This window comes from Stegostoma tigrinum, chromosome 9 (assembly GCF_030684315.1).
Source record: "Stegostoma tigrinum isolate sSteTig4 chromosome 9, sSteTig4.hap1, whole genome shotgun sequence".
Lineage (NCBI taxonomy): Eukaryota > Metazoa > Chordata > Chondrichthyes > Orectolobiformes > Stegostomatidae > Stegostoma > Stegostoma tigrinum.
The window spans coordinates 13,260,247-13,283,190 of record NC_081362.1 but is presented as its reverse complement, the minus strand read 5'-3'; the positions used below and the strand labels follow the sequence as shown (position 1 = coordinate 13,283,190).

Sequence of the window (22,944 nt, the reverse complement as noted above, 5' to 3'; positions counted from 1 at the left end):
AACAAGGATCAACAATGAGAGGGTGATTATGGCTGGTATTATTGACAGATGATTGAGAATGTAATGGACTAATTCTTTTTCTGCTGTTCCTTACTTGACTGGGCTATTATAATTGGATTTTTAAATACTTTTATTTTCTCTATATCTAGATATTTAGTGAAAGACTCAAATAAATATTAAGCTGCTTGATGCACAATTCAGAACTAGGTTTTTAGATCTATAAATTTTGGACTTGGTGGGATTTCAGAGTACTGTAAATAATTCTGTTCTCCAAATTATAAAAGAAAACGTGGGGCCAACAGAGAAGGTTCCAAAAAAAAAATTGCTGGCAAAATTAAGTAATTAAGATGTTCTACCTGTTTAGAAAGATTGACCTTTCTGGAGTTCTCACCTTGAGAAAAGTCAAGACTGAAATAGGACCTGTTCAAGGTCTCCACAATTGATTAAATAGTGGGTGTAGAGAAGATGCTTGTAGTTATGGATAAGATCAGAACTTTTTAGCTCATAAATTTAGTTGCTGATAAAATGAATAAGGATCTAAAGAGAACTTTGTTATCCAGCAGACAACATGTGTGGAACTTGCGATGACAAGGAATAGTTAAGTTGAATAGCATTGGCACACTTGTGGGTATCTAGGTATACAAGAGGAAGCAAGAATGACAAGGATATGTTATTGGGGGTGGCTGTAGGAGGTGAGGGGGGTTTGAGTAGCGGATAAACAGTTACACAGACCTGCTGGACTCAACATCCTGTTTCTGTACTGCAGAAGTATTCATTGTATGCAAATCTCAAGAAATATGCACAACAGACATGCTTGAAAATGTTCAAGTAGTTTTTCATAATCTGCGTTTCTGTTGTAACTTATTTCCTGTTGCAAGTCAAAAGTGGTTTGGATGATGGTGTCATTCCTTCTCCATGGTTGATTGGAATGAGCTGCAGTTACGATAGTTAATGGACAAACTCGTGTCTCTGTGTGCAATAATGACAGCCTGTACTCAACATGTGTTTATGGAGCTTTCTCACATGTCAGTATGTTTTTGCATTGTTGTAATTGATTTTCAAAGCATACTTGACAATCTTGCCTGACTTGGTTACGCTGACGTCATCATGGAAACTCGGAAAGACTAGACGAGTTTAATTTGGTTATCATTTGCACTTCAACGTAGCAATTTCTGAGTAGAAAACTTTTTAAAAATGTGAAAAACTACAAAGGCAGTTAGGACTTTATCTACAGTTTCCTGAGCAGGCATTATTGAAACATCTGATTATCAAAACACACTTCTAAAAGTGAACTAATTTTCTTTTATTCTGTGCCATCTTGCTACCTCACCAATATTCATTGATTCCTAGTCAGTTCCATTGTTGATCTGGTACACAGTCAGATTCTTCCGTAAGCTGTGGATAATCTTCAAAGAATTATTACATGCGTTAGAGCAGGTTAACATTCCTTCAATGTGCAGACTTTCAAAAAAAGGGCAGTCAGCTGTGCCTACCAAAGGAGTTCAAGATTGCATAACAATAAATAAACTACCTGTAAAGTCTCCAGAAATAGCAGTAATTCTGAGGATTGATAGTTAATAAGAAACAATAAGGATTGACCATGAAACTGAAGAAAAGGGAGAATAGCAAATGCATGCAATCTATAGAAAATGCAGAAATGTTCTGTAAAAGCTTAGAGAGAATTTAATCATGGGAATAGAAAATGGCACAGAAGCTAAATGATTACTTTTTGCCTGTTTTCACTGAAGAAGATACCAGAAATCTCCCAGAATGAAAGATCTAAGTGGCTAGGGAGAATGAGGAAGGCAAGTTACATCAGTAGAAGATTATACTGGAAAAAAGAATGGTGACTGAATGTTGGTGTGTCTCCAAGACCTGATGATGTACATCCTGGATCACTGAAGAAGTTAGCTATAGAGAGAGCCCTTGTACTGATGATCCTCTTCCAAAATTCAATAGATTCTGGAATGATTTCGGTAATTTGAAGATTCCAAATGTCGTCTTACTGTTTAAGAAAAGAGGAAATGGGGAATTACGGACCTGTTAGCCTCATAACAGTAATAGGGCAGGTGCTAGAATCCGTTTCAAAGGATGGGATAAATAATCACCTAGTTTATAAAGATCTAATAGAACAAAGTCATCATGGATTTGCAAATGGGAAGTCTATGTTTAATGAACTTGGCAACATTGTATTCTTAGATTAGCTGATGGCTTTTTGTAAAGTTCCCAACATGAGATTCGTTAGAAAAACTAAAACATGTGGAATAAGAACTAATGCATTGGCATGGATTAATGATGTCCAACAGACAGAAAATAGAGTAGGAAGAAACAGATTATTCTTGCATTGACAGGCTAATAGGATGCTGCAAAGATCAATACATGGGGCACCAGCTGTTCATATCAGTGATTTGGAGTTGGGGACCAAATATAACACTTCCAAATTTGCAGATGATAGAAAGCTAAGTGGCAATGTATGTTGTGATGAAAATGTCAAGTGCCTTTGGGAGGATTTGAACAGACTTAGTGAATGGGCCAGAGAATGGAATATGAGAGGAAAATGAGGTTAATCACTTTGGAGAAACAGATATGCACAGTATTTCTTAAATGGCAAAACGTGACAGTACAAATGTAATCTGGAATCTAGATATTCTTGTTGGTAAGTCACTGAAGGCTATCGTGCAGCAAGCTACTACTGAGGTTAATGAAATGTTAGCCTTTATTGCAAGAGGATTTCAGTGCTGGAGTTGAGATCTTGCTGCAACTATAGGAATTTGGTTAGACCACACCTGGAATGTTATGTGCAGATTGGGTCTCCTTCTCTCAGGAAATCCATTATTGTCAGAGAGTTCACCAGGCGTTTGCAGGATAGAGAGTTTGGGCAAAATGGGCCTGCTTTCTGAGTTTTGAAAATGAGAGGTGACCTGATCAAAACCAGCAAAATACTTAAATGGATGGACAGGATACATTTGGGTAAAATATTATCTCTGGTTGGGGGAGCTCCAGCGCCATGGGGATCTTATTTAAAAATTAGTGGGATGTCCTTAGGTTCATAGATCAAAGAATCCCTACGGTGTAGAAACAGGTCCTTCAGCCCAACAAGTTCACACTTACCCTCAGAGCATCCCACCCAGACCCATCTCCCTATAACCCACCTCATCTATGCATTCCTGAGCACTGTGGGGAATTTAGCATGGCCAATCCACCTAGCCTGCACATCTTTGGACTCTGGGAGAAAATGGAGCTCCCGAAGGAAACTTCACACAGTCACCCGAGGGTGGAATTTAACCCTGGCACTGAGAATCAGCAGTGCTAACCACTAAGCCACCATGATGCCATTTTACTCAGGATTTTGATCATTTGGAGCTCTCTACCACAGAGGACTCTGGAAGCTAGCTCAGCCTTTGAGTACATTTAAGTAGAGATTGATCGATTTCTGATTACCAGTTATTTACATGTTAGTAGAGATGGGGTAAGTAAAAGGCATTACAGTGTTTGATCATGGTACTACATGGCGGGGCAGGTGCAATGGGCAGAATGACGTACTGATCATATTCCCTATCCTCGTACAGATAATTAGGTACCATTTTACGTTGTGTATTGAGCTTTGTGCAGAGCTCAGAACCCAATCTCTGTCGTGTCGGGTGGTGGTCAACTTCTTGATAAGACTTGTGGATCACTCCATGATGCATCGTTTCATAGCTGATGATCTCAACTTCAGTTGGAACACAAACAACAGCCACTTGATGTCTGGAAGTTGTTGTAATAGTTTACATTATGCAAACCCAGCTTTCTGACAAACAAGCTTTGGCTACTAAAACCAGAGTTGCTTTCAAGAAGACATTGCAGTCCAGCAGTCTGTACTCTTGTTTATTGCCATATTTGCTGATGGACTGCTGACTGTGCTTGGCAATGAATCCATGGAGCTCTCTTGAGGTTACAGAATTTGTTCACTACCACTGCCACTCTACCAATGTCTCTGTTATTACTGATCAGCCCAGACTGCTGCTCCCTACGTTGAACTGGTGCAGTCTGAAGCTGGATCGTTAAAGGTCCTGATCTAATCTAGGTCCTTACTGCAAGGCCATCTGTCGTATCTCCCATTGAGTGTAGTTAGATCCACAGTGCTGTTGGGAAGAAACTTAGAGGACTTTTTATCTAGCAACTATGGAGGAATAGCAGTATATTTCCAAGTCAGGATTTTGAGTGGCATGAGGGAGCTTGTAGTCATGGCTTCCCATGTATCTGCCACTCCTCCAGATGATAATGGCCAAGGGTACCAAAGGACTGTCTAGGGAGCCTTGATGAATTCCTACAGCGCATTGTTTTGATAGTACTCATTGGTGCTACTAGGCGTTGGTCATCTTGAGGCTGGCTGTTTGTGGATGGAGTGCTAATTAAGTGGGCTGCTTTATCTTGGACGGTGTCAAGCTTCTTGAGTGTTTTTGGAGCTGCCCTCATCCAGACAAGTAGAGAGTATTCCATCACGTGCATGGTAGATGGGGAGGAGGTTTCAAGAGGGCATTTCAGTTGCTGCAGGATTCCCAATCTCTGAACTACTCTTGTAGCCTCAATATTTTGATGGCTAGTCCTGTTGAGTTTCTGGTCAATGGTAACCACCAGGATGTTGACAATGGGAATTTAGTGATGGTAATGTCAAGGAGCAGTGTTGTGAGATGCACTCTCGTTGTTGATGATCACTGCCTGGCCCTTGTGTGGCATAAATGTCAGTTGCTACTTGACAGCCAAGTCTTGGGTATACTTACTGCATTTGGACATGTGCTGCTTCAATATCTGAGGAGTCATAAATGGTGCTGAATGTTGTCAATTATTAGCAAGCTTTCCCACTTCTGACCTTTAGAGGGAAGATCATTGGTGAAGCTACTGAAGATTGTTGTCCCTAGGACATTTTCTTCAGGAGCAGAAGGTGAAATATCCTGGACTGAGCTGATTGATCTCCACAACCATCATCTTCTGACTAACCAACAGAGAATCTTCTCCCCACTGGTTCCCATTGAGCCTAAAATAAAAGAAAACTATGGATACTGAAGACCTGAAACAAACAGAAATTGCTGGAAAATCTCAGTCAGCCTGGCAGCATCTGTAGAGAGAAAGCAGAGTTAACATTTCAAATCCAGTAAACCTTCTCCACATAGCCAGCTGACATCACTCCTGTGTCTGCGCATACGTGAGTCTATTTCGGCATTCCTAATTGCCCATTTGTGGTATGCACACTGTCCATGTTTGACTGTTGGATAATTGTTTATGATTTGTGTCATCAAGGAATGTACTTTTGCTTAAGGGAGTGAGCCTTTTGTTTCTCGGGTAGTTTAAATGCAGCTGTGCAAGCACCATGACTGCTGTGAAGATATTTGAGTGATGGGCTCTGTTTTAATAACTCTCAAGTTGAATATTACAGTTGCGCTTAGGGCTAACATAAGCAAAGCTGTAAGCATGCAATAAAAGGTGCTCTGTATCATTGGGAAGCCTTCATTCTCATCAAATTGCATCCTCATTTCTGGGTTCTTGCTGACGAGAGAATGAAATGTAAGTGACTAACTGTATGCAGTAGTGAATGGCTTAATAGTACATGTCCTCAGGAACGACATACTGGCACTGGAGCATGTCCAGCGGATGATCCCTGGAATGGTAGGCCTAACATGTGATGAATGGCTGAGGATCCTGGGGTTGTATTCATTAGAGTTTCGCAGGTTGAGAGGAGATCTAATAGAAACTTAGAAGATAATGCATGGCTTAGAAAGGGTGGATGCTGGGAAGTTGTTTCCATCAGGCGAGGAGACTAGGACACGTGAGCACAGCCACAGAATTAGAGGGGGTCAATTTAGAATGGAAATGAGGAGACATTTCTTAAGCCAGAGAGTGGTGGGCCTGTGGAATTCATTGCCACGGAGTCCAGTGGAGGCTGGGACGTTAAATGTTTTCAAGGCAGAGATTGATAAATTCTTGATCTCGCAAGAAATTAAGGGCTATGTGGACAGTGCAGGTAAATGGAGTTGAAATGCCCATCAGCAATGAATAAATGGTGGAGTGGACTTGATGGGCCGAATGGCCTTACTTCCACTCCTGTGTCGTATGGTCTAATGTTGCATCTGTGATGACCTATGACTAAGAAAGGGCTCCAGATAAATAATAGCTCGTGGACAAGGTCACCTGTAAGCCACTGGCAGTGCCATTTTTATTCTCTGCTCAGAGGCTGTAACTTGGAAGAGTTTAATGAGGACGTCCTTCGTGAAATGGTGGTGGATTGCTTCTCACTGAGGCACTGCTCAAGGAATCACTCCCAGAATATTCAAAATGGATATAACCATGAATGTGAACACTTCCTCCCCACCTGATTCCTCTTGCGGCAGGTTGGCTTTCAGTATGTGTCCTCTGCTCATTCTCCTTATCAATACTGTAGGTCAAAGGTAGTGCAAAATACCAAGCCATGTCTGGAAACAAGTGACGTGCATAATCCTTGATGTCAAACCAACACCCTTCACACATTGCAAGTTTCCCTTGTAGATTTCACCTTTAGTCAATCTTGGAAACCACTAAACCATTCCCCCACAATTGCAGGAGAGAAAATGATTGAAAATGATTGATAATTAAATCAACTAAATGACCTCTTTAAATGCTACGACTGCTGGCTTGCTAATCATGTTGCTGAGCAGTTGCTGGAGAATTGAGCTCCAACAAGACAACGCTGATGTTAATTTAGCCTTATATACTAGTATCACCGTCTACTTATTTACATAGTTCAGACACATGTCCCTCTGGATGTGCAAATACCGTACATTTGATAGCACTTAAATTCAGCTTGGATGACCATTATTTATAAAATTAAGATGTTAACTGGAAATTCAACTGTTTGTTCAAGCTCAGCTGGCTTAGTTTATTTTCCAGCACTGATTTATTGTTCATTTGCCATTAGGTGTTGCACTTTTACCATTTGTTGATGAACGCCGGCTTAGAGCAGCTCTGGAAACAGTTTACCCTGATCTCACTCCTGATGAAAGTAAGAATTATAATAACTGCATTGGATTTACTGGGTCGTTGTTGAGGTTTATGTGTTTTGCTTGCATTAATATGCTTCCAAAAGTCAATAATGGATTGATGTCTTTGATTCAGTATAACTGATGTGCCCTTGATGTATTGAATATGTACTTTTTGTTTGATAGCACAGTACTTGAGCATTGCTGTAAAAAGACCCATTTTGTCAAATTTTTTCATCTTGCACTAGTCAGGACTAAAACTAATGTAAAGAGGAAACCAGATTTACACAAGTGTCCGTGTACACACACACATACACACAAATTTGTTGGAAACATCTGGCAGTTGTGGAGAGAAAGCAGAATTAGCATTTAGTGTCCCTTGACTCTTCTTCAGAGCCTCCTTTGTGAAGAAGGGTCACGAGACCCAGAATGTTAATTTTGCTTTCCACAGATGCTATCAGACATGCTGAGTTTCTATTTTTGCTTCTGATCTCCAACATTTGCAGTTCTTTGGACATTTTTACAATATTTTCACTGTTTAAGAGAAGGGTGCTGTTTGCTTATCAACTGAACTCTGATTGGTAAGTGCATTACCACGGAGAGTATGCCAATTAAATGATGACTGACAGTTACTGCCAACTTTGGTTAAATTTTAAACCAGGTAAATTGATCCTGATTGGTCAAGGTATTACACTGAGAAGTCAATCAAAAAAATCACTGATATCTGTTTTGTTGAATTGAAGCATGCACAGTTAGTGTACATGCTCTTTGTGTTGCAAAGAAGAGCCCAGAGTATGAATGTCCGTAGCTTTTAGTATACACATGTGCCATACTGTGAGACTGACTAACAGTCCTAAAGTGGTTGTCAGCCAGTTCTTTGCACACACAAGATTATTTAGCACATGTTGCCCAGTCACTGAAGCATGTCGACTGATGGCACTACAATGAGTTTTGCAAGCACAAACTGGTTGGGTATAGCAAGCAGTTCAGCTAAAGGGATGTGTGGTTTGATACTTATGACCTCAATATCTAGCATCACACCAGTGCTAAAATTCATATACCTCACTGATCTTTTGTGTGATGGGTTGACATCCTTTTGGCTTGATGGCAGCATTGTTAGTGGTGCATGTTAGCAATACAAAAGGTTTAACTTTACCCATTGTTCAGACCGTTGAGATTTTACCCCTCCAAGTTTATCCGAGTCAGCCTGCATACTTCTCGGACCTAATGTGATGGCCCTGGATCTGTTCGTGAGTTTGTGCAGTAGAGAAATTATGGGTAGACATTATCCTGCAGTTTGGTTTTGATGTGGTCTATTTCAGCATCTAGCTTGCTCACACCCTGTTTTCTGCTCTGGTCAATCTTGCAGAAACTGCAGATGTGTACTAGCCAGTGAAGGTCACACCAGTTGGCTAGTCGTTGTAAACCCTCAACACATTGTTAAGCAGTCGATGTGATTCAGTGATCAGACAAAACTTGCTAAATAACCCTGAATACACGAAGAATTACATTGACATCCGATTTGGGATTGTCATTTAGAATTGTCACTTGGACTCGCAGTGTGGCACACTTGAATGTACTAGAAGCTACATAATGAAGACGCAGGACTGTCTTTTTTTTTAAGGCAGAAAATATATATATGCACACTGTCTGTTTCAGCTTAAAATAGGTGATGACCATTTTGATTTATTTTTCCAGGCAGTGCCTTTATCAAACAGTCAGTGTGCCTGTTTTAAAATTTAAACAAAACTTGGCAACTAACTGTGTGTCATTGTGTAACTGAGATTTTCCATGGTAATGCTAGTCAGAGCCAACTTGTCATCCAATAAGTACTCTTGTCATACTACATATATGTTGTTTTCTGTTTATATTTATTTTTCATATATTGTCCTGATGAGTGTGAGATGTAAATTTTTGACAAAACGTATTATTTTCAGCAGTACTTGAGCTTCTTTGTGTAAGGTGTGAGATATTTTAAAAATGGCAGTCGTTTTTATGGAAATTAAAGGATTGCTTAGAAGCCTCTTGTGGATCTCTGCTCCAGTTACAATATTCATAAGTAAACATGACGCTATGATTGAATCCTGAACAATGGATGCTAGAAGTAGTTGAATAGAACTGAATTTTTGAATATCTTGATTTTAGTTCGACGAAATAGTCTTGGAAGTGATGAGCTGTTTGTTGGAAAACACCATAAGTTGTTTGACTTCATTGTCGAATTGCAAAATAGTGATGCTCAGGTGGGTAATTTGTATAATTTTGTTGTTTCTCACTGCTTTTTATAATAAGTGCCCTGACTAAATTGAATTTGTAATTATAGGGTGTAGAGATAACTCCTGAACTTTGCCATGGTATTAAAGGCCTTCTAACATTACAGAATGATGTAATAAAGCCAGGAAAGTAAGTCTTCATTTTTGTTTAAAATACAGGGATTTCTTAATAATATACAGATATATCAAAAAATTGCTAATTTTGTAATCCATTATGGTTGCCTGTATTGACAATTGCAGAGGAGAATTATGTCTTCAAAATGTTTAAGGATCATTTAATGCATTTAAGACTAATTTGCTATAAAGAGTTGTTTTCAGTTCTAAAGACACCCTGACTAATTTAGTGCTTGATTTTGGACTAGAAAGTTGGCATCAGAATTAATAGTTGCTTGAACAAGCTTGTATGTATTCTTGGATATGTGCTTGAATAATTTTCTACTTGGGAAGAAAAAGCATTTTTGAAGGTGGTGCTGGCACAGTTAGGCAAAAGGGTCTATTTACTTGTGCACATAAATTCTGCTGAATTTGGAAGGTCACTGGCTCAATGCTCCAGTTTTAACTGAATGTGAATGCAGAGAGAAGTAATTGAGCTTAAAAAGATAAATCAGCATGGGAAGTTACATCTTTTGTAAATGATTGCCTGAATTTTGTATATATGTATATCTATAAATCTCTGTATATAAATTTACTTTTAGAACAGTGACATCTACTATACCAGCATTGCAAGACATTACCCAGAATAACACTTGCAGGTGAGTGGAAATTTTTGTTCACTGTACTTACTCTTGATTTTAGGGATCCAATTATTCTGTTTTGGTTGATGTTATGCATGATAAAAGAAATCTGCTTTATGCACACTTTCACTTCCTTCCTTGCAGTATGTTATTCCAGGATCCTCAGTTTGAAGATGGCTATATATTCAAAGCTGCTTTCTTATCTGGAGCAGTGTAAGTAGCATTTTTCAAAACTAACTTTTCTGACTTTTGAACTTTGTTTAAAAATATAGCATTTAAGGTAGAAGCTTTGCATCATGAAAACAATTTGACTGCCAGTGGTTTTTATGCATTGAGAAATCTGTTAAAATGTCAATGTGCACTTGCTTATGAAAACCATAGAATCATTCAGCCACCAAAAACTTTCTCTGGTCTAAATTGAGTTAGCCAGTTTAGTTTCTCATGGTGATTTGATTAGAAAGGAGAAATAAGGCTTGCTGAATGTCCACCTATACCTGTTGAAACCACAGTTCTTTGAATAACGTTATTGTGGGGCACCTGTAAATGCCTCAGTTCTTGAAATCATATAATCATACAGTGTTATCTGGGCTGCGGTGAGAAAGGTTCTGCTGCTTGCATAACTATACTCTACTATTAACCACCTAATTTATGGAAAGAACATATAGAAGGGAACAAAAAGTATGTCAGTGGAAGTTAATACTTAGGATGCAACTAAATGTTGGATGCTTGAAATGTTGCTTTCTTTCATTTAATAGCCATATTTCTGGTTGTTGTGAGTGATCTAGTAATAGAAAAATGCACACTGTGCAAGTAACAATTGCAAAAATGTCAGAACAGAAAAGGGAACGTGAGGAAAGATGAATGGATTAATTAGAGGATTCTAAAGGTCTTATCTCCAAGGTGGATAGTTAAGTCACTGTTGGGACTGCTTTCAGAATTCTTCTGCAGACAGAGGGCATTATTAACATACTTGTACTTTGCAGTTGACTTCAACTTTACAGATCTCTGGCTGATGTTTTTTGTATTATTTTGGAGACCTGATTTTAGTCGGGATGTTAGCATGGAGGTGCCCAGGATGAGGTACATTTTGTGATTTGAAGAGGAAAGCACTCGAAGTTAAGGAGAGCTCAGGAACAGCTTCTCAAAACTATTAGAGATTTCATCGTAACAAGTAGGAAGTAATGCATTCCCGTACAAAGTGCGATGATAACCAGAGCTCTCGGATTTAATACTATTGACCAAAGTACCAGATGGAAAATGAGAAAATTCTTCATACAAATTATGTTGTGGAATGTCCTGCTTGAAAGGCTGGTAGAATTAGATATCAAAAGAACATTTTAAAAGATAGTTGGCATGTGCCTATAGAGAATTAATTTGTAAATTTACAGGGAGAAATTTGGAGTGTGGAACTAAATTTGGAGAGCCCTTTCTACAAACAAAAGCAGGACAGGCTGAATGAGCTGTATCTGAGCTGTACTATGTTTCTGTGCAATGATTATTGAACATTTGGAACAAAAATAGGAAATGCTGAAGAAACTGAGCAGCTCGGGCAGCATCTCCAATGCGAAACAGTTAACATTCAAGTCCAGTGATGCTTTGTCAGAATGGACTGGACTCAAAACTTTATCTCTGTATCTGTCCTACAGATGCTGCTAGACCTGCTGAATTTCTCTCAACATTTTGTTTTTATTTTAGATCTCCAATATCTGCAGTCATTTCATTTTACTTTTCTCTTTCAGAAAACCTCCCAAAGTGTTGAAACCATCTGATTGGGAGCAGTCTAACCCAAAGCAGCCTTGGAGGCCACGACTCGGCTTTAACCCAAATCGGCATCAAGTACACTTGGACCAAGCAGCGTTCAGAACATTGGGGTATGTAACATTCCAAGCCAGCAAATGTAAGAGCTCAGTGAAATAATTTGACCAGCAGGATTATTTTAGCAACTCTCGTGTTATCCCAGCTGCTTTGATGTCTCTTCCTAATTCACTTGGGATACAGAGTTAAGGCGGGAATTATGTCCCAAAATACTGACGACCAAACCCGCTCCCAGCCACATGCATGCACTCACGCGTAACCACCCCTACCTAATCATGGATCTAACTCCACAATTAAACATCCTGTTTTTAAGAACGTTTATTCTCTGAAGAGTGAAGTGGCAATCAGATTATTCACATGATGACCTATTCTGATAACCGTCAGTCAATCAGGTGTCATCACTGCAGCCATTGCTCTTTTTGTCACAGTGAAACCTGTTGCAGAGTTTGATGTGATTGTTTTCAACCCAGAGTTGAGATAATGTGTTCAATACATTTGCTGTTTTAATAGTTTTGGGCACAACGACCTTGGCATTTGATTTTCAACAGCAGGTTAAACAGAAATTGGAATGTGAGTTGGAATGTTTGCAAAATTGATCTTGTAAATACTCAAGGGACATAAATTTTCTCCGTCGTTAGTTAGAAATCAGCCTTTCCTCAAATTCATTGCGAGATTGGCCAAGGGAGCAGAATATATAAATCCTTTATTGCCAACCAGGTAGTGGTATTAATACAGGTTTTAGTTGATCTTGAAGCAGCACCCAAACTCCTAGATGTGTTTGGTATGAAAATAGTTCTTTTTCCACTTGCACATTGCAGGCTCCTGTGCAATTTTAACATTTTGCAATGTACAGACTATGTGCCAGTACCTATGTGGGTACAGCTAGACTGAAAAGTCACATTGTGTGACATTGCATATCACATTCCCAATGGAACAGTGCCAGTGTTTGTGTTCTTCATGAGCTTCTTCCTTCCCTTCTAGCATGTGACATTCTTTTGATTCTTTGTTTATCTAGCTTCCAGTGAAATGCATAGGTGCAATTCATCTCAACTACTCCTTATACTACTCTGTGGCTAGAGCAACGCCTTCTGAATTCTGTATTGTGTTTATTTGTGACTGGTTCATAAATATACAGTGTAGCTCTCGTGGAGGTATTAGTGACGTTTTACATTTATGCCCCTAATTCTGCACTTGGAAGTATCTTTCCTGTGTCAAATTTGCCATATTACTTCATAATTTTAAAGACCTCCGTTACGATCTCCCTACCGTGATTATCTGGAGAAAATAACTCAATTTTCAATCCCTCCTTCAGGCTTAGCCACTCAGTTTGGTTTTGCGGTCATAAATTAGTAGAAACTTGGCTTTCGTTATCAAGTTTTTTTGTGGAAAATTCAACAGTACTGTTTTGGATATTGAACTTGGACGCTCAGATGTTAATATTTAGTTTTGGGAGCCATGTTTCACATCCTTCAAAGCTGCAGGATATGGATCATTGAGAAAGCTATTGGCTTCAGTTCCAATCACTCATAGCAAACTACATTCTTATTTGTTAAATTGTTTGAGCATTAAAAAAACCTAGTTTGTATTATATGGACCAAGTGTACATATTGTTTCTTTAATTTTGTTTTAGCCATGTTATGTCAAAAGATCGCTCTCAAGGAGGAAGTGGTGTTTACAGTTACACCCCTCCACTTCTTTATCAACAAGCGAAAAATTCTCGGCCCCCATTGATGAGAGCACCACCATCTCTTACTGTCCCATTGCCAAGTAAGTTATTTGACAAACCTGATTTACAGATTAAGTAGTAAATAATATGTAAAGTAAGGCCTAAAATTGACAAATCTAGGATTCTGTTTTACATATGAAAAATAAAACTTGTGTAAATAGTTAAGCACTCAAGGTAGCAGTGGTAAACTTGTGGCCTCTTGGCATTTTAGTTAGTGGCCCTTTTGAAAATGAGTTGCAAAAACTGGTAAACCTATTTAAACTTTCCTTGCTGATCTCCATGCTGGCTGAAATAGGAAATGTTTCACCTCAACAAATTCACACTGCCCTAGCAAGTGAATACCCAATCTCCTCCAAATGCTAGTATATGTTGGGTGGTTTCCAAGAACATGCACTTTTCTTGCATCTTGATGTTTGGAACTCTACTTGGAATCTTCTCCTGCAACAACATTGAAGCTGTCCTAACCAAATAATGTTCTCTTAAGATGGTGATTATCTTGTATTTATTCCACCTCAGTGGCTCAACCGTGCTACAGGTTTTGACATAGTCAAGCATAATTTCCTTTGTCTTATCCGTCTTACTGGGGCTGCTCTTGATATATTTGACTCTCAGTTGTCAAGTTCTATATACAATATTAGAGCAGATGCCTCTGTTGCTAACTCAGTATAAGAACTCTAGAATCCTTTGAGGTTCAATTTTTTTTCTGCTACAGACAGCTGCATCTGAACACATGACACTCGTGTGTTAGTGATATCTTCATTTGTGTAAAATCTCAGCCATTGCATTCTTGCTGTATTGTCAGATTGCTTGTCCTGCATACAGTCTTCATTGCAGATGAACTGCAATAAATTACAGCCAAGCTTTCAGAAGAGCCAACAGATGTATCCAGTTCTACCTCAGATTCTGCACCTTTTCCTTGAACAACTTCCTCCTCACTGCGCGTTGTCTTAGGTTACATCACTGTTTACAACTTGAGCATCACGTGGCAACATTGCAGTTCTGGAAATCCTTTCCTATCCCTTTTCTGTCTCACGATCTTTGTTGAAATGCAGTTCTTTAACCAAAATCAGTTTTTCAGGTGGCCCCCATTTCCATCTTTCAGTATCACTTGAGCAATTTTAGGAGCTTTTCTATATTAATTACATTCTGCAAGTATAAGTTATAATAATGAGATTTGCATTTTCTGTTTTCCCTACCTCTGCGACCTCCTCCAGCCCGACAACCTTTCAAGATCTGTGTTCCGTTAATTCTGGTCTCCTGCACATCTCCGGTTTTGATCCCTGTGCCATTCATGCCGGTGTCTTCAGCTCCCTGGCTGTAAGCTCTGGAGAATTTTGTGCAAGACCCTCCATCTTTCTCTCCTTTTTAAGACATTCCTTGAAGCCTGCATCTGAAGAAGCCTTTGACCATGTATCCGATCTTTTGCCTAAGTGACTAGTTGAAGTTTGTTTGGTTAGAGTCTGAAGCATTTTTGAGGCGTTTTGTTGGGCCAGTTGTACTGTCTCAGGGCAAGTTGTTGAGCATGGCTGACACTTTGGTTTGCCATTTTCTTGCCTGTGGAGTGTTGATAGAGACCTACTTAATCTGATCCCATACACACAGAATCCAGTTGTTTTATCCATAAGACTCCTGACCTCCTCTTGACCCATTTGCACACCAGACGTGAGATGGGAATTGTGGCAATAGAGTTGTTGGTTCATCCAAAAATTTTGTTTACTAAAAAAAAGTCATTTGCATTTAAGTGTGAAGTTAAATGTGTAAGCATCTTTCAGTCGACTTCAGAGAGGGCTTACACAATGAAAAAGCTGGGGTTTTAAGTTTTTAGACATTTTTAAATGCACGCTAATCTCACTTTCGTATACTTCATCCAGTATCTCTGTCAGGGTTTCAGCTGAACAGCTGATTCAGTCTTTGAACTATAATGCTTAAGCGGGTCCTCATTGTGTAGTTTTCTATGCCTTTGTACCTGTGTGTACTGAAAGGCCAGTGCTTCTCACTCTGGTATTTTGCCCTGAGAAAGATGTGTGATTGTTACCCATCCTGGCAATTTGGAGACCTTTGCCTGGCTTTCTGATAGTTAAAAATATGCTGCAATATAATCTGTTCTGTCATAACGCCTGTTTCTTCAACGCAAATTGGCTTTAATGCGATTGAAGAATTTAGACAGCTATTTGAAAAACGTGAACTTTCCTAAACTATATTGGCTCCAACGCAATTCCAGCACCATTAGTTTAAATCGTGCAGCTATTGAACAATTTTCTTCTAACACGAGATAACAGAAGAACAGAACTATTGTGTTATATTAGAGCTGACTATATACCATAAACCAAACAATATTTCATTTTCCTGGCACTTTGATTTTTATTGATACGATATGGTAAGAATCATGTGATGGAAAATGATCTGTGGAAAATTAGTCTTCTGTCTTGCACTCCTGTCTGATATTCAGAATTGACCACAAAAAGAAGCTGGGATTCGTTGCCCAGGATGATTTTTGACTTCTGTACCTCCCAGTTTCTTTCGCTGTTTGGAATTGTTACACAGATAAATAAAGAATTAAATGCAGACAACCTAAAAAGAAATGAGCTCTGATCAAAGAAGTAAGGTGAAGGGAGAGATCGAAAGAGTGTTTTTTAAAGCAGTTTCAGAATTCAGGAATGTTAAATTGCACAAATATAAACCCACATGTTGCAGTTTCTCTGGTAGCCATTGAGGAGAACTCGTTTTTAATGTTCACTGCATTTTAAAGAAGATTATAAATATCTCGTCACGTGATCTTGCCATTGTCTTTTCCAGCTATCATTTCATTCATTTTGTGCAAATCAATGACATCTGTATTGTTGTCATTGCCATTAGTGCATCTTTTATGTTTCTGTTCAGTAATGGTGTAATAGTGTTTTTTTTATGTCACCAGTGCACATTGAAATTTGCATAGAACACAACCAGTTAATTCCCATTTTCTACATTTCATCTGAAATGGTTAACACAATAAAATCATCATAATTCCTCTATTATCTGCAGCCTCCATGCCCCCCCCCCCCCCCCCCCAATAGTCCTCTGACTGCCTTTGGAAAATTGCATTATAGGCTTGTGATGCTCAGAATTTTATTGGAAGGACAGAACGCTCAATCAGTGTTATTTTCTATCCCCCTCAACCCAAAAATATATAATGTGGGTGTTTCCATCAGTAATCTTTGATTTTCCTGGGATATTTCAGTCTGCATGCTGCTGATGAATTGTCTGAGTGCTGATAACTTGTGGGAGTCAAGTGTTGTCTGCAAGCACTCAATGTGAATAGCGTATTTGGTTTTTGCCATCCAAAATTGAATCTGATTTATGACATGCTTTCATTCTGTAAGCTTGCCAATTAACTACATTGGAAAATTGGTTTTGATTATTGCAATCAGTAAACACAAAGGCTTTTTACTGATTGTCACACTGATTGGAAGAGTTCTGACTTCAGTTCACAGTGGAAATGTTAACAAACAACTAAAAATGTGGTCTAATAGCATTGAACAGTGATGAGCTTTTCTTTCTGCAATTTAATGTTCAATTGTATAAAATAAAGCTTTTTTTAAACTTGACACTGCTACCAGCTGAATCAGTGTGTTTTTCCTGTAATGTACCCTATGCTGCTGAAGTTAAATCAGCATTTTCAATTTACAGATTGGTATCTTGATTTGTATTCCCCCATCCTGTAAAAATATGGGTAATTGTTCCAAGATTTTCATAAGCCTGAAACCTAATCAGCCTCTGTCTTGAGTAATGGAAAAGTTTTGAGTTTGAATCCTTATTAGAATGGGTAAGAAGCTTGTATAGGAGCAGCATGTTTAGCATCATGTTGCAAATTTATGGAAATATTCAATTTGAAACAGTGCTTTCTATATTCTTAGAATTCCGCAAACATTCAAAAAGCAAGTCTCAGTTGCCTGTTTTAAATACGCTTAAACATGGAATTGCTGCAATTTCATCTTTCCAGAAATACTATATTCATACATTTGAACTTGGATTAGATATATTTGCGTTTCTTTGTTTGTCATTGTGCGATATAGTACAATGTCAGTAAGGTTACTGGGAAGTCCTTCCTGTATGTTGGGGATTATAATACCTTATTACCAAGATTTCAATGTATGGTCTTTGCTGGAATTATTTTTTTGCGAGCATGAGGTAAATTCATTCCTGTATAGTGTATATTCAAACAGAATACTGCTTAAAGTCCATCTGGAGACATATACCAATTGTAATTAACTTTGCCCACAGTGACTCATTGATTGCACTTAACAGTGTGAGGCCTGGGAATGGGGATAGGATTACAGATCAGGATGTCTCCAAAATTTTTTGAATGATGAGGAGAGAGTACTGTTTTAATAAGCAATTGTTTTTAAGTTCTCTGCGTAAGTAAAAGGTGGTGTTGTATCTTTTTAGGACATAGACCTTACTACTACTACTACTACTTGTACTCATCGTGGGCAGTCCCTCTCGCAACCATTTGTCATCCCACTTACAAAAACACGACTTAAAATCTATCCCATTCACCAGCCATTTTGGGCAGTCTAATGTTTATTGATATAAACGCTCTATGACTTTGAAGCAAAGTTCTTCAGCACTTCAGACCATAAGAAATAGGAACAGGTTTGGACCCTTCTGCCATTCAATTGTATAATGGTTGAGCCAACATCCTTCGCATCCATTTTCCTGCCCTTTCCCTGTAGTCCTTGATTCCCCAACTGATATCTATCTCAGCGTTAAATTTACACAAGGGCTCTGCCCCCACACCTCTCTGTTGGAAGGAGTTCCAAAGACACTCAACCCTCTAATAAAATAAATTTGGGCACCTTTCATTCTGAGATGATGTCCTCCCATCCTAGACTTGTCTCACGAGGGGAAACATTCAGCATTTACTCTGTCAAGCCACTTAAGAATCCTGTGTATTTAATGAGATCACCTTTCATTTCCTAAATTCCAATAAGTCTCACCTTATTTAACTTTTGCTTATAAAGCAGCCTCTCGTTCTGAGGATCATCCTAATAAACCTTCCCTGAAATGGGCCCAATGAAATATATTTTCTTTAAATAAGGAGGCCACAACTGCCCTCAGTATTCCGGATGTGGTCTCCACAACATCCTGTACAGTTGAAGTAAGATTTCTCTACTGTGATACTCCAACCTCCTTGAAGTAAGGTGCAACATTCAATGAACGTTCGGGACGTTAGATGCCTTCAAGGGAGAGATCGACAAATTCTTGATCTCTCAAGGAATCAAGGGCTACGGGGAGAGTGCAGGGAAGTGGAGTTGAAATGCCCATCAGCCATGATTTAAATGGCGGAGTGGACTAGATGGGCCGAATGGTCTTTCTTCCACTCCTATGTCTTATGGTCTTTTAGTCTAACTTTCCTGATTGCCTGCTATACCAGTGCACTGACTTTCACTGTTTTGGGCACATTGAAAGTATGCCCAATTCCCTTTGTGCTTCCGTTTTCCTGGTCTTTTGTTTCCCCTCCGTTGAAAACTTCACATTTGTCAATTTTTTTGCCCACGTTCTGAACCAGCAATATATCTCTGCAAACTGTTTGTATCCCTGTTGCAGTTTGCTTTTCAATCTCTCTTTTGTGTCCACGTGTTTTGTCTCCAATCAGTTGTTTGTGCTGTAAACAACTGGATTGTGTAGGTTACAATCCAAGCAGCTGGTGGAGACTTCAGACTTCTCATTCATACTGGCAATATGAGTGGTACTGTATTTTTCTTACAGTTAAGATTCCACTTAGAAAGGGAAACCACATCAAAATTCAGTCTCCAAAATGGAAATAATGCTTTAAATATAGTCATGTAAATTGTCGTCTGCTATACCTGGCCAAAGATCAGGACCAGGGTCTGAAGTGTAATCAGAATCTCGAAGGAGCAGAACTCCCAAATGGGTGTGGCAGGCAGCATGTGGAAATCTATTACATGTATACACTGAGGAGCTTGGACTTCTCAAATCCACAGAAAATTGGTGGTGAAGGTAGTGAATGTTGAAGGTGGTCGATGGGGTTCCATTCAAGCAGTCTTTATCAAGTTTCTTAAATACTGTTGGAGCTCCACCCATTGTGGGTGGCTTGTTCTTTGGATGGGTGGTGTGGACCCACCGAGCCAAACAGCCTGCTTCTACACTGTAGGGATTCTTTGATTCTGAAGCTCAAGTCTTCGTTTGGGATTGTCGAGCTTGGTGGGTGGAATGAAGCCAACAGTTTCAGACTCCAAGCATAAGTAGTCAAAGACAAACACCTTAAAGTTAAATGGTTATCTCTGAGATTTTTTAATTCCTGAACTTTTCTGTGACTTGAACAAAATATGTTGAAAACAAAATACCATTTGCAGCATGAAACTATTCAAACTTGTTTCCACAGAGTTATCCTATTGCTGCCATTGAAGGTAATTTATGTTGTACCTCCTCAGATTGATATTGTTGCTTGGGAACAAAGGTATGGGATTCAACCATTCCACAATTAAAAGGTCACAGACTTCTCATCGGATTGTGGCTAATCTGCACTGAAAGTGCCTGTGTGCCTTCTCTTGCATCATTTCCCTTGAGCCTTTAAATGAAAAAAATTCAGATTCGAATTAACAATCGATTCAGGAGCAATTGTCATTTATTAATGAGTATTCCAAACTTCTATTACCCTTTGTGTTTCCTGTTTTCACATCTGAAAGGTCTGGTTCTATGTTTTTAGATTATGCCGTACAATCCTAGATCCCCTAAACAGCAGAAATAATTTACCTCTATCTCCTCCATAGGCCTCCCTGAATATTTTGAAACCTTTGATTACATTGTCCCTTAATAAGCTAACATCTGGGAATGCCATCTCAGCTAGTGTAATTTCTCATATAAATTTAATCCTTGAAGATTAGATATGATATACCTACTGCATGCATGACCATTATATCCTATCAAAGGTGTGGTATCCAAAATTGGTTGAAGTAGTGCAGGTGTGGCCTAATCAGAGGTTTAAAGATCTGAAGCATAACTTATTTTCTTTAGGTAAGGTCTGCAATTATCCGCCATCCCTAATTGCTCAGAGAGTAGTAAAGAGTCAACAATATTGCTGTGGGTCCGAAGTCTCGGACAGGCTAGACCAGCTAAAGATGGCACATTTCCTCTCCTAAAGGACATTAATGAACCAGATGGGTTTTTATGACGATCAATGATAGTTTCATTTCTGAGAATGAGCTTTATCTTCCAGAATTTAAAATCCAGCCGCTATGATGGTAGGATTTGAACCTGTGTCCCGAGGGCATTAGTCCTATTGTATGAATTGTTAGTTCAGTGACATTACCACAGCATTACCATTTCCTCTGTTACCCACATATATCCTGTTCCTTTGGGTATAAAGGCAGCATTTCTGTAGTGTTTTTTGATACACCAAGTAACCATCCATGAAATTTTAATTTGTGTAGCTGGAACCCGTGCGTTTCCAAGCATTCACTGTTTCTAGCTTTTTATTACTTTTGAAAAATACCATTCCATCCTTTTTACATTGAAAGTATTGGGCTTCATGTTTGCCTACATTAGCTACAATTTTACCCATTTTGTTTTATTTTTGTAATTTTATGCTTCCTTCTACACTACATACATTGTTGTTATCTTTGCATCATTGTCAAATTAGGATATGTCGATTACTATTTCATCATCTAAATTATTAATAAATACAGTGAATAGTTGAGGACGCAGTACAGATTGCCTCTGACTGCATTGATTTTCTCTTACATAAAAGGTGCCTTGTTATGCCATGATATATTGGAGTGTCGATGTGCAGTGACACAACAGTGGATGGTGGGAACTCCCAACACCCTTGTGCTGAGTTCTTTCTGCAGTATTGATGTAATGAATGCTAAGTGAAAGGCATGTATCTCTCAAAGGTAGAAGATTGTTAGTCTGCGCCACGGTAAACCTCCCAATAGATAAAATGAAGTCAAGGTTAGGTGTTATCACACAAAACAGGAAAGGAATGGGTGAAGGAGAAGAAAGCATTGCAGCTTTAGATATATCTGAGAGTACTTCTGAATTCCAGCATTAAGTGTAGAACTGAATTTGATTAATGGATGATTTAGAGTATTAAAATTTATGATTTATAATGTGTTTGAGAATATAACCTGAAATTGTCATTTTGTAAATGACAAGATTGCTTAATAACTGCATGAACTTCAGATAATTTACTGAATGTAATCCCATTCAGTTAAAATTGCTCCTACTGCTTTTCACTTGGCAAGATCAAACAAAATTGAATGGTGTGCTTAATATGCCTGACCATAAAGGTGACATAAATGAATGCAAAGCACAATAAAGTCAGCTAAACTGAATTAGAAACTTCTGTCAAAATATTGTCCCAAAGGTGAGGATGATTTGAGGTAGGAATTTAACATTTGCCATTTTGGGAGTCTGCAGTCAGCACCAAGCATGTCCAAGCTAGTGCAGTATAGCATTATGAAGAACAGAAAGAGTTTCAGCAATTTCAAGAGTGCTCATCACAACTTTGATCTAAAAGTGGAGAAACGAGCTGAACCCAAGAGAGGAGAGCAGGAGTGAACCAGCCTTGACCTCAAGTCAGCATTTGACAAAATGACATTGTGGTGGTGGGGAGGGGGGTGTCCCCTGTCAACTGGTTAGAATCTCACTTCCATGAAGCAAGATGGTTTTGCTTCTTGGAAAACAATAATCTCAGTCCCAGGTCATTTGAGCAGGATTTCCTCACTCTACCGTGCTTTCTCATCAACTTGTTTAGAAGTGTCAGTGCACACCTCTGGAGCAGGTGGAACTTGAGTCCAGGCCTCCTGGTTCAGGGGTAGGGACACTACCGCTGCACCATAAGAGCCCCATTCCTTGATAGTGTACTGGGACTGATCATCTTCAAATACTTTCATCAAAGATCCTCCTTCCAATATAAGGTCAGAATTGATGATAACTGCTGACGATTACCAGTTCCACTGACCACTTCTCAAATGTGGAAGCCAATAAGTAGTAAGACCTGGGCGACAATCAGGCTTGAGTGGAGAAGTAACACAACATTTGTACCTCATGTTTATCAGGCAGTTGCTATCTTTAGTGAAAGACAATTACACCATCTCCCCATGGCATACCATTGCACTGTCATCACTGAACTACCCACCACCAAGATCTTGGTTGCCACTATTGACCAGAAACTGAACTAGATTAGCTATGTAAGTATTGCAGTTTCAAAAGCAGGTCAGAGGCTTGGAGTTCTGAAGCACGTAACTCACCTACTGATGTCCAAAGCCTGCCCACCATCTACAAGGCACAAGGAATGATTTTGATGAAATACTTTGTTGATTGGTGTCCGATCCATCAACTTAAACATTGACTCCCTCCACCACGAATGCGTGATAATAAGTATTATATGCATGATTCACTGC

The 22,944-nt window shown here is 39.0% G+C and overlaps 1 protein-coding gene across 1 annotated transcript in view; it reads left to right on the top strand.

Moving 5' to 3' along the window:
• Positions 1 to 22,944, top strand: part of xrn2 (5'-3' exoribonuclease 2) — a 96,075-nt gene that overhangs the window by 54,262 nt on the left and 18,869 nt on the right. Inside the window, exons 21-27 of the mRNA XM_059648347.1 lie at positions 6,932 to 7,015; positions 9,138 to 9,232; positions 9,313 to 9,392; positions 9,958 to 10,014; positions 10,141 to 10,209; positions 11,736 to 11,867; positions 13,442 to 13,578. Coding sequence (XP_059504330.1) covers positions 6,932 to 7,015; positions 9,138 to 9,232; positions 9,313 to 9,392; positions 9,958 to 10,014; positions 10,141 to 10,209; positions 11,736 to 11,867; positions 13,442 to 13,578 — 654 coding nt within the window. The remainder of the gene's footprint in view (positions 1 to 6,931; positions 7,016 to 9,137; positions 9,233 to 9,312; positions 9,393 to 9,957; positions 10,015 to 10,140; positions 10,210 to 11,735; positions 11,868 to 13,441; positions 13,579 to 22,944) is intronic.